The sequence below is a fragment of the Myotis myotis genome, unplaced genomic scaffold (genome assembly GCF_014108235.1).
Source record: "Myotis myotis isolate mMyoMyo1 unplaced genomic scaffold, mMyoMyo1.p scaffold_m19_p_15, whole genome shotgun sequence".
In the NCBI taxonomy this organism is placed as follows: domain Eukaryota; kingdom Metazoa; phylum Chordata; class Mammalia; order Chiroptera; family Vespertilionidae; genus Myotis; species Myotis myotis.
In genome coordinates this window covers 17,403,497-17,415,365 of record NW_023416319.1, presented here as the reverse complement: position 1 = coordinate 17,415,365, position 11,869 = coordinate 17,403,497, and the positions used below count along the sequence as shown (strand labels likewise).

At 49.6% G+C, this 11,869-nt stretch overlaps 1 protein-coding gene across 1 annotated transcript; it reads left to right on the top strand.

Annotated features, from left to right (window-relative positions):
* Positions 1–10,507: 10,507 nt before the first annotated feature.
* On the top strand, positions 10,508–11,428 carry LOC118670239 (serine/arginine-rich splicing factor 7-like). The gene has a single exon (XM_036337329.1). It carries the CDS (start codon positions 10,631–10,633, stop codon positions 11,339–11,341), a length of 711 nt encoding a protein of 236 aa, XP_036193222.1. The 5' UTR covers positions 10,508–10,630; the 3' UTR covers positions 11,342–11,428.
* Positions 11,429–11,869: the final 441 nt, after the last annotated feature.

Here is an 11,869-nt window from a genome sequence, read left to right as displayed (position 1 = left end):
GTCCGCAGTCCGACGCTCTATCCACTGAGCCAAACCGGTTCGGGCCAATTTGTACTTCTTTTTTTTTTTTTTTTTTTAAATATATTTTATTGATTTTTTACAGAGAGGAAAGGAGAGAGATAGAGAGTTAGAAACATCGATGAGAGAGAAACATCGATCAGCTGCCTCCTGCACATCTCCTACTGGGGATGTGCCCGCAACCCAGGTACATGCCCTTGACAGGAATCGAACCCGGGACCCTTCAGTCCGCAGTCCGACGCTCTATCCACTGAGCCAAACCGGTTCGGGCCAATTTGTACTTCTTAATCCCTTCACCTTTTTCACTCATCTCCCCAGCCCACACCCCAACCTGGCGGCCACCGATTGTCCTCTGTGTCTATGACTTTGAACAACGCACTTTTTGTACGTTCTCTCCAATATTAGTATTAGCAATCTTTTTAAATTTTTGCTACTTTCATGGATCAAGCAAAAATAAATCTTATGTTTGTTTTAATTTGCATTTTACTAATTATGATTGCATTTCTTTATTTCTTTATGTTTACTGGACATTTTGTAGTTCTATTTGTATAAATTGTCTATTCACATACTTTGCCCATTTTTCTAATGGGATTTTAACATTCTTTTTCTTATCGATGTGTTAGAATTCTTTTTTCTGGATGCTAATGTATGTTATGCTTTAGTTGCTTGTCTTTTTGTCATTTTCAATCTATTATCAGCAGTTTCAAATTTAGGTGTAGTATACTTATCAATATTTTCCTTGATGGCTTTTATAGTTTGTGTCTTATTTTAAACAACCTTCTCTAATCCAAAATTATTTAATTTTAACTTATATTGTCTTCTAACATTTTTAGAGTCAGGTGTTTATTTCCTCTGTGCACAATAGAAATAATCCTTTTGTAAAGTAGTTTGGAGACCTCCCCCACATCACCGAGTATCAGGACTATGAATCTGATTTGCTAATATTAACAAATGCCATTAGTGGTTTCACAGTTTGGAAGTGAGAGACTTTGGAAGCAATGGCAGGTATCTGGTGTGGTGAAGGACGGTTGGGGAGGAGGTGTGTGTGACATGAGGGGTCCCCTCACAGGGCTCAGCTGAGTGAAGATAAGTATAGAACACTGGCCTTGGATCAACCCTTTCCCACCCCTCAGTATAAAAATGGCTCCAGGCAAAGAGAACAGCAGGTGATTCCCAGAGGATCCTGAAAGGTGCATCTCTGTGTGCACTTGGTGAACAGCACATGTCACACCACATGCATGGTCTGTTTTCCCAGCACTGGCCCCCACTAAAATGTCAGCCCCTGGGGGGCAGGGACTGTGTCCTCTTCATTTTCATCTCCCCCACACCTAACACAGAGCTGGCATCTTTGGGTGGATGCACATATACATTCTCATTTGCATGTGCCCACACATCTGCGTGTGAGAGGCATGTGCAAGGGGCATGTCCCTGGGTGAGCACACACTCATCCTCTGTGCATGTTGAAAGCACAATGGGCAGTGTGTGTTCTTGTGTCTCCGACCGTGTGGGCCTGAGTGCAGGCTGGCATAGCTGTGTCTGTGGGTGTGAAAACACACGTGTGCTTCCTTCCCTCCCGCATCAGCTTCTCCACCCTCTACGTCTCTGGTCACAGAGATTTTTCTCCTCGCAGGTGGGAGGTGTTATTAATGGGGACAAAGTCAAGACATGGCAAATCCTATAGTTTCTCCCAGGAAAGCGTCTTGCTTTCTCCCTCCTACTCCCTCTTCTGTGCTCTCTTCTCCCCGCCCCTTCCTATTTCACATCTCTCCCCTCCTCCCTCCGGGAGGAAGCTCATCTGAGCTCAGCCTTTGCTGACATGGCCATTTGGGCCCATTAGCTGCTTTCTAATGAGTGACTGCCTTCTTGGCCCCTCCCCCCACCCAGTTGGGAGGGTGGGGTCAATTAGCCTCTGTACACCCACACATACACACTCCTACATGTGTATTCATGCCCCTGGATACACATGTACACATCACATATGCACTCATAACAAACACATGCATCCTTTCTTCTTGACCAATAATATCCTCTTAGGGGTCCCTACTTTCCACAGTGTTCCCCAGGTGCCTAGAGAGACAGCCTGTTAAATCAACAAGCAGAACACCCACTGCCAAGCCTACTCACCCCAGTTCATTCCCAGATACCCATGATTCTAAATTGAGTCCAGCTTTCATGTTTTACAGATGGGTAAACTGAGGCTCGGAGTGGGAAGTGACTTGTCCAAGGTCCTTCAGTCAATTAGAAGCCAAGCTGGGAATGGTTTCATGTCCTCAGACTGTTGCTATCAACAGATAGAAATGGGGTTCCAGCAAAGGCCTGCCCCGTCCTCAGCAGAGCTGTGGGGTTCTAAAGGAGTAAGTTCACATTAAAGCGAGGGGACAGGACCATGGTGGTGATGCGGAGCTGGGCAGGCTCTGCCGTGTGCAAAGGAGGGAGAGGGTGAGCTCTCAGGGAGGCCTGCTTGTCCCGCAGAGTCCACTTGGCCTAGAAATTGTGGACAGATGGGTCCAACCTCAGTCCCTCCTCTGACGCTCACAAGCCTCATCTTGGCTTTCTCTTCCTCCACAGAGCACTGACCTCAGGGGTCCCTGATGCAAGCTCTTTCTTGATCAGACAAGAAGGGGGCACCTTTGCCCAGCTGGGTGGCTTAATGGGTTGGAGAGTCATATTGTACACCAAAAAGGTTGCAGGTTCGATTCCTGGTCAGAGCACATGTCTAGGTTGCAGGTTTGATCCCAGGTTGGGGCACCCACAGGAGGCAGCTGATCGATGTTTCTCTCTCATCTCTCTCTCTCTCTCTCTCTCTCTCTCTCTCTCTCTGTCTCTTCCCCTCTCCCTCCCACGCCACTGACTGCCCCCCTTCTTTCCTCCCTCCTCCTTCTCTCTCTCTTCTGTATCTTCTTCTCCTTTGCCCCCCCCCATACAACGCCTCTCCGCCTCTCTCTCGTCTCTCTCATCTCCGCCACGGGCCGCTCCTCCTCTCGCTCTCGCTCCCTCCACCCTCTCCTCGCTCATCCTCCTCTCTCACCTCTCTCCACCCACCCCCCGTCCTCTTTCTTCACCTCCTTCCTCCTTCCGCCTCCTCCGCCTTTCCTCTTTTTTTTTCCCCCTCCCTCCAGCCGTCTCTCTTTCTATCTCCATCTTCTTTCTCTCTCTCTCCTCTCCCCTCTCTGCCCCCCGTTCTCCCCCTCCTTCTCTTTTTTTCCCCTCTTCCTCCTCCTTCGCTTCCCCCTCCCTCGCACCACGCCTCTCGCCTCATCTCTCTCTCTCTCTCCTCTCTCATCTCTCTCTCTCCTCTCCCTTTCTCCCTCCTCCTTCTCTTCCCCCTCCTCCACGCCTCTCGCCTCTCTCTCTCTCTCTCTCTCTCTCTCTCTCTCTCTCTCTCTCTCTCTCCCTCTCCCTCTCTGCCCCCCTTTCTCCCTCCTCCTTCTCTTCCCCCTCCCTCCACGCCTCTCTCTCTCTCTCTCTCTCTCTCTCTCTCTCTCTCTCTCTCTCTCTGAAATCAATGAACATATCATTGGATGAGGATTGTGGGGAAGTGGGTCACAGGCCTGAGGCATGCAGGGTCCCACAGGGATAGCTGAGCTGCCTGGGTCAGAATGCCCTGGCACTGCGGTGCTGGGCACCTTGGGAAAGCCTCGGCAGCTGGAATTATGGCTGAGCCTTGACAATTCACATCTCCTAAGGTCCCAACCCCGCAGGCTTTGATGAAAGAGGAGTTAAAGACAGTCGGGGGTCCTTCTGAAAGCTTAAGGGGGCCGGTCACAGGAAGCTCACCCAAAGGGCTTCCACAGCCCCCCTCACATCCAGGAACTGGCAATTGTACTCTCCTTGCCCCTGCTCAGCCCCTCTCCCAGAGGCAGGGATGGAAGAGTGGGAGTTCTTAGGTAAAGGTCCCTCTTCTCCCTGGGAGCCACAGACCCCCCTCCCTGATCTGTGTCCCTGGCCCGTAGGTACCATGAAAACTGAGGCCTGTCTGTCTGCAGCTCTCCATAACCTCAAGGCCTCAGTGAAACCTGATATGGACTCAAGAGGGGCACACTGGGACCCATCCCCTGGCTGATGTGGGCCCTGATATAGTCTCCATCAAGTTCCTAGGCCTCTCCCTGCCTCCTCCTCAGCAGGGCTCAGCCCAGCAAGTTCTCCCCTAGATTGAGTTGCCAGAAGGGGTGTCCTTTTCCAGCATGGCCCCTCGCCCTGGCCTAAAAGCACAGAGCAGTAGAGTCCTGGACTGCTCATGGCGGTGGGGGAGCCTCTGGCCTCAGTTGGGCCATCATGGCGCCAGCAGGGGATGGAGGAGGCAATGGGCCCTGGGGCAGAGCGGGTGGAGGACACAGGCTGCAGGTTAGGAAGACTTGCATTGGCAACTGAACCTCCCCACTTAATCCCCGAGTGCCTGTTTTAATTTTACTACTAAAGTTACAGAAAGGTAAGAGAGACAAGCCATTTCCAGCCAAGTAGCTGAGCCTCGGTTGAGTCAGTGAACGGCAGCCTTAATTGCTGTCTGTTAACGGGTAGCAATCCCTCTTTCTGTGGGCTCTGTGCCTGGGCGTGAAAGTGATTTGTAAATAAACTGCTGTATAAATGCTAGGTATGATTAACATCTGGGTAATGATATATTTCTATGCACAATTACTTATGTGAGGTGGTTTATCTTAAGCATGAGTAGGTGTGCGAATATATATATCTTTAAGGGTAATTATGCATATATTATAGGTGGTGGTTAAGAGCACAAACTCAGTAGCCATATTGCCTGGGTTTGAATCCTGAACCCACTCTTTGCTGGAGATATGATCTTGACCAAGTTAGTTAACCTTTTTGTGTCCAGTCTTCCTGTCTTTAAAGTGGGGCATGGTAAATATACCTTCTCCATAGGGTTGTTATGAAGATTAAATGAGCTAAGTTATCTAAAACTCTTGGAACAGCCCCTGGCACATAGTGTTTAATAAATGTTTTTTATTTGTGTATCTGTGTATGCACGTTAGTGTTTCTCATCCCCGTTGAAGAAGGAATGCTGTCTCAGCCCATCTTCCATCTAGGAGGGGAGGTGGCAGGGTCAGGGGGCGTCCTGGCTGCCCCTTTGGTCTGTTTATAGACACCTACTGTGAAGACCTAGCGTGCGTGAGAGACTGGAGTCACTCTTTTTCAAGAGTCCAGAGTCAGGGCCCCATCCTCAGAGGGACACCTGGGGACAAGAGTGGTGACTCACCTCTAACTCTCATCCCTTTCGTGCTTCTGGAACACTCTTTGGGGGTGGCATGCCCCAGTTGCCCCCTGAGTCACTCAGATAAAATGTCAGCTGAACTGGGACTGACTCATTGAGGGCGGAGGCTGGGAGAACGAGGTCATTCTCCACTGTGGGCCGGCAGGAAAGAGAGACCAGGCCCTGGAGAAGGGGGCTCTGCAAACTGAGGTCAGAGACAAGCTCACTGAGTGAAGGCAGCCTCTGGCAGCGGCAAGGCTAATGTCCCCAACCCCTTCTGCAGACGTCAGCCTGCCCTCCCACCTACCCTCTCCCAGCTCTGGCCGCCTCTCCTGGTTGGGGGGGATGGCTGCTACCCTGAAGAGGGGCACTGGAGCCACCTCTGGGAGATGCTGGGTTGCCAGGCGGGTTGAGCAGGTTTGGGAAGGGGTGGGAGGGGCCTTATCTGGGGGGAGCAACCTGGCCCTGGGATGGACTGACAGCCTGAGGAGAGGAGTGAGTGAATGAGCACCCCCTGTAGGAAGATAGGGGAGCTGAACCAGGCTGACCTTCCCAGTGTAGACCCTATGTCCTGGAGACCTGAAGAAATCAGAGGTTCTGAACCCCAAACTGGGACACGTGGGAGGCAAGTGTTTGTGGAAATCACAGGTGGAATAATTCGGAATGGGATAAACTTGCTCTACCTCCTCCATGGAGCAGAGCCATGAAGTCACAGCCTGGGGTTCACATGCATATCCCATCCCACAGTGTGCACATGCGTCTCCCACGGGCATGGGCACACAATCCAGTCCACACAGACACACACAGGCCGACAATCACAGCGACAGTCCTGGAACCACAGTGCTTTCTGTCACTTTACGGATTAAGCAACCGGATTCTGGGAGCTTAAATACTGAGGCCACAGTCCACCTTTGGAGGGGGTCTCCAAAAAGAGACCTTTTAGCCCCTTAAAAATCCATCCTCAACCAATACCCTCCAGCCACCCTCTCCCTCCTGCATTTTGTCTCACTGTAGACTGGCCGGCCTTCCAGTATTGCCACACTGTGTGCGCACTGAGGTCTGACCCACTTCAGAACTTTAGCTGGGGACCAAGTCCTCTCCCATCTGAGCTCTAGCCCAGGGGCACTGCCCCAGAAGGGGTCACTGAGTTCCCAGAGGAGGCCAGAGGAGGCCACGAAAGGCGAGACAGGGTGGGGAGGGGGGCTGTGGGGCTGGGAGGAACCTGGAGGTGAGCTGTGATTCAGGCAAGCACTTCTCCAGACTCAGTGGCTCAGATTGCTCAGATCCCTATGCCGCTTACACACTCACCTTTAGGGGCATGAGGAGGGAAAAGGAAGGGAGTCCAGGGCCACTGAAGAAGGGGGGCCATGTGGGCATATGTGAGGAACATGGGAGAAGGCATAGGGACAGTCTTCATGCTGAATTTTTGGTGGTAAATGTTTATTGGATTCTAACATAAATCCAGACAGTACATAAATTATATATGTATTTTATGGTTTATTATTATATGAATGTATTGCTCTGTGAATTTCCGCAAAATAGACACACACCAAGTAAGCAGCATCCTGATCAAAAAGTAGACCGTTATTGGTACCCACTTTTTCAGGCACAATACCCTATTCTGACTTCTTATGCCATAGGTTAATTTTGCCTATTTTTATACTTTTTATAATCAGAATCATAGAGTATGCTAACTTCTGGGTCTGGCTCTTAACATTATAGTTCTGAGATCTATCCCTGTTGTGCAGACACATTTTTTAAACACTGTTCACACCTGGAGATGCACACAAATAAACGCTCACACTCAGGCAGAGTCCTGGGTATGTGGTGTGTCAAGTCTGCACACCTACACTGCTCACACAATCACAACACACACCCAGGTTCTTGTGCACATATGCACATTCTCATTGCACTGACACATGTGACTATTATGCACACATATATGTATATATAAATACATCCCAAAACTCATGCTATACACACACGCAGGTTCTCTCACACACACATTCTCAAGACAAACACGTTAAATGGACCTCAGTTTTCTTTTTTTTGAAATATATATTTTATTGATTTTTTACAGAGAGGAAGGGAGAGGGATAGAGAGTTAGAAACATCAATGAGAGAGAAACATCGATCTGCTGCCTCCTGCACACCCCCTATTGGGGATGTGCCTGCAACCAAGGTACATGCCCTTGACTGGAATCGAACCTGGGACCCTTCAGTCCGCAGGCCGACGCTCTATCCACTGAGCCAAACCAGTCAGGACAGGACCCCAGTTTTCACTCAAATGCACACTCTCATACCTATGCACCCTCAACCTCACATGGTTCCCATTTCCCGCTCTTTCTCTCTCTCTCTCTCTCTCTCTCTCTCTCTCTCTCTCTCTCTCTCTCTCTCTCACACACACACACACACGTGCCCACTCTCACACACTGGTCAGCCCTCGGTCTCTCAGGCTCAGGCTCTAAGCAGACAGAGGAATGTGATCAAATCGACAGCTGAGAACTGTCCTGAGAGTAAAGCTGTACTTTGTTGAGAAACCGGAGCCTTTATTGGAGGGATACAAGTGTCTGTGTCTGAAGGCCGGGGAGAAGGGAGGTGTGGAGTGGTCTCCCAGGGCGCCTGTGGCCATTGGGCTGTTTCCATTATAAAAAATGATGAAAGGAGCGGTGCAGGGAGAGCATGTCTGTGAGTAAATAAAGCTGCCACCTTTGACCTTTGGAGGCCAGGGCTGAATGAATGCTCATTGGGGAGGGGGATGTTCAGCCCAGCCCAAGTTCTCCAGCACCCCAGGCTCAAGGCCAGGCTCCAAGGGAAAAGGGATTCGAGAACCTGTATGATGCGAGGGGACATGTAAAAGGAGGAGGAGGAGGAGGAGGGGAAAGGAGTAGCGAATAATGAAGGAGGTTGGGGACATTGTGGAGAGGGTGAGGGTCCTGGGGGAGGAGTGAGGACAGGGAGAAGAACTCTGACTTCTGGCTCTCCCGCCCTGCACTTCTCTCTTTGTGTCTGTCTCTCTGTCTCTCATTCTCTCGGCACCTCTCCAGGTCTCCTCTGCTCCTGGTCTCTGAAACAAGCATATGCCCCCTTCTCATGTTTAAGGCTTGGTTTGCTTGTTTTTCTAATCACCAGGAACTACAGGCAAACAGGGGTTAGCAAAAATAACAAACACAGGCAAAGTACAAAGTCACAGGAATTCCAGAAAGATTGAAAAGTGGTTGGTTCGGGCTTTGATAGAAATGAGTGTTGCTGGGCTTGCCTGTCCTCCCCCTACCTCCACCGTGGGCCCCTCCTGAACCCCTTTCCCAGGGGGCCTGCCCAGCTCAGCATTCAGCAGGCACAGTCCCTGGCTCAGAGCAAAGCTCAACAAAGTTAGCTGCATAGATAAATACATAAATAAATGGGTGGGCGAATGAAAGGTTTCTTGGTAATCAATCTCCCCAACTGTTTGGGTTTAAAACTCTTTGAACACACAAATGTGGGGTTGGCTTCACTGTGGAGTCAGAAAGGCTTCTCACCTCTTTCCAGGCCCCCCCTTCTCTTTTCTCTGCAGCCCTGCTGGGCCCCCCTCTCCCTAGGGCTGGCACTTTGTTCTGTACCCATCGTGGCTCTTACCTGGTCCCATCCCCAGGAGAATAAATCACTTTGCAATCTGGCTCCCAAACAGCCATGCCCTGCATGTCCCTCCATCCTGCATGCACCCAGTGGTCACTCCCTTTGCTCCTCCTGGGGGCCACTAAGGGGCCATTAAGTAGGTTCTTGGAAGTCTGACCTTGGCTAATTACAATGAGACTGATAATAACAATAAAATATAGCAATCAGCACAAATGCTTTCACCAAAAGATAAGGACACTCCCAGCTTTATGTGTGAGGGACATATAGGGAAGATGACAGGAAACAGACCACTCACTACGCCTCCCACTCCTGTTGCCCTATCTGTGCCCGACTTAGCAAGAAGACTAGAGAAATGCAATTCAAGAAAAACAACCCCATTTTCCTGTAAGCCTGGAGCCTCGCTGCTGGAGCTGCAGTCTAATTGGAGGGAGGGAATTGGAGGAAGTAAATTGGAGGGAGTGATTGCTGGAGGAGGCTGAGTGTAAGAACCTCCAAGCAGGACAGAGTGTGCCTGGGGCCAGTCCTCTGCCCAGTGAGACAAGGCCTGCTGTCAAGTGCCCAGAACCTGGCCACTCTTCTCTTTATCCCTCAGGCACAAAGCCTGTTTTTACCAAATCCTTGATGAATACTTGCCTTGGTCTTCTTCCCTGGGGGGAGGGGAAAGCTGAATCCCCATGAGGGAGGAGGCATCTGAGGCAGCTGAGCCCTGCGTGTCAGCTCTGGGTTCTTGGTCTGCACCAAAGACCCTCTCTTGGCCAAGTCTCTCTTTTCTTGTCAGCTGAGATGATGGAGAAAGCCAGACGGGCTCAGCTTCAAAACCAACTGGACACCTAGAAGCCTTCGGTATCATGGAAATCAAACACTGTTTTCATTCAACCCCAACCCAAATCATTACCAATTTTCACTGGGAAATTACTCTGGGTCACACACTGGTCGGTGGGTTTACGTGAATTAACTGATTTAATCCTCACAACAATTCTATGAATAGGTGCTATTATGATCTCCATTTTATTTTATTTTTTAATTATTATTACTAGAGGCCTGGCGCCAGGGAGGGACCGTGGGAGGGCTCCAGGGTGTGTCCAGCCCGACTAGCCCTGTCCGGATTGGCTGGACCCCAGCAGCAAGCTAACCTACTGGTCAGTGCATCTGCCCCCTGGTGGTCAGTGTGCATCATAGCAACTGGTCAAGCAGTCAAAAGTTGGTCACTTACATATTAGGCTTTTATTATATAGGATTTTTAATCTTCAGTCAAGGATATTTTTCCATTTATTTTTAGGGAGAGTGGAAGAGAGAGGGAAAGACAGAGAGAAATATTGATTTGAGAGAAAAACATGGATTGGTTACTTCCTGCACGAGCCTCCAGCAGGGCCCAGGCCGGGAAGGAGCCTGCAACCGAGGTACAGGTACGTGCCCTTGACTGCAATTGAACCCAAGACCCTTTGGTCCACCAGATGATGCTCTATCCACTGAGCCAAACCTGCGAGGGCATGATCTTCATTTCATAGATGAGAAGACAGATTCGGAGAGGTTAAGTTACTGGTCCAAGGCCAGCCAGTTTTTAAGTGGATGACTGAAATTGGAATTTAGGCAGTCTGGCCTCTAGGGAACTGGTAGGTGTCTGAGTCTGGTTTGGGGGCAGGAAAGCCCAGGCTCAGGGTAAGGTTCAAGAGTCAAATTAGAGGTAGATGCCGCTGGCGCCGTTGGTGCGCGTGGTCTTTGCAGCTGCTCGCGTCACTCGGATCCTGGGCTCCGCGAGCTGCACGAGCCGAGCCCGCTCGCGGGCCAGTCATCATGTCGCGCTACGGGCGGTACCGAGAAGAAACCAAGGTGCATGTTGGTAACCTGGCAACTGGTGCTGGCAAAGGAGAGTTAGAAAGGGCTTTCAGTTACTATGGCCCCTTAACAACTGTGTGGATTGCAAGAAATCCTCCGGGATTTGCCTTTGTGGGATTTGAAGACCCCAGAGATGCAGGAGATGCAGTTCGAGGCCTGCATGGCAAGGTGATTTGTGATTCCCAAGTGAGGGTTGAACTATCAACAGGCAAGCCGCGGAGATCTTATTTGGATAGACCACCTGCCCGACATCCCTTTGATCCAAATGATAGATGCTATGAGTGTGGTGCAAAGGGATATTGTGCTTATTGTCATCGCTATAGCCCACGAAGAAGAAGCAGAAATAGGTCACGGTCTAGGTCACATTCGAGATCCAGAGGTAGACGATATTCTTGCTCACGGAGCAGGAGCAGGAGCAGGAGCAGGAGCAGGGGAAGGAGGTCGAGATCAGCATCTCCCCGACGATCAAGATCTGTATCCCTTCGTAGATCACGCTCTGCTTCACTCCGGCGATCTGGATCTGGTTCTATAAAAGGATCGAGGTATTTCCAATCACGGTCAAGGTCAAGATCAAGATCCAGGTCTATTTCACGACCAAGAAGCAGCCAATCAAAGTCCAGATCTCCATCTCCAAAAAAGAAGCCTTGTGATGGAGAATCAAAAAAATAAAAAAGCAAGATTGAATGATAAAGGAAGTGGAAGTAGCAGTAGGCGACCCTTTCAAGACATAAGGACCGAGATGTATGGGATTGTAGACAGAAAGCAGATCATTGTGCATACTGTGTAATGAAACGGTAGTAAGCAGAACGTGGAATGTAATGAGACATTTTGAAACTAATTATTGTCAGCTCTTGAAAAAAAGTATTGATGAAAGGAAGGAATACATTTCTAGGCAGCTACACCTCTATAAAAGTCAATCAAATTCCATCATTAAATTTGTAAGATGCTCTACAAATTTAACATCAGCAAGTTACTGTATTGCTCACTCCATAGCTCAGCATGGAAAAGCCCTCAGTGATGGAGAATTTATTAAGGAAACATTTCTAAGATGTGCACCAGCTCTATTTCACAATATGAAAAATAAAGATGATATTATTAAAAGAAAATAAAAGTCAAATTAGAAGGTAGTGAGTATTCCCAGGCAGCTGTCCTGGCTCTCTATTGCTGAGTCCCCCATCTGACCTGGAGCCAATGCAG

What these genes read in the sequence shown, in the direction of transcription:
- LOC118670239 (XM_036337329.1), top strand. Translation starts at nt 10,631, where the DNA reads ATGTCGCGCTACGGGCGGTACCGAGAAGAAACCAAGGTGCATGTTGGT.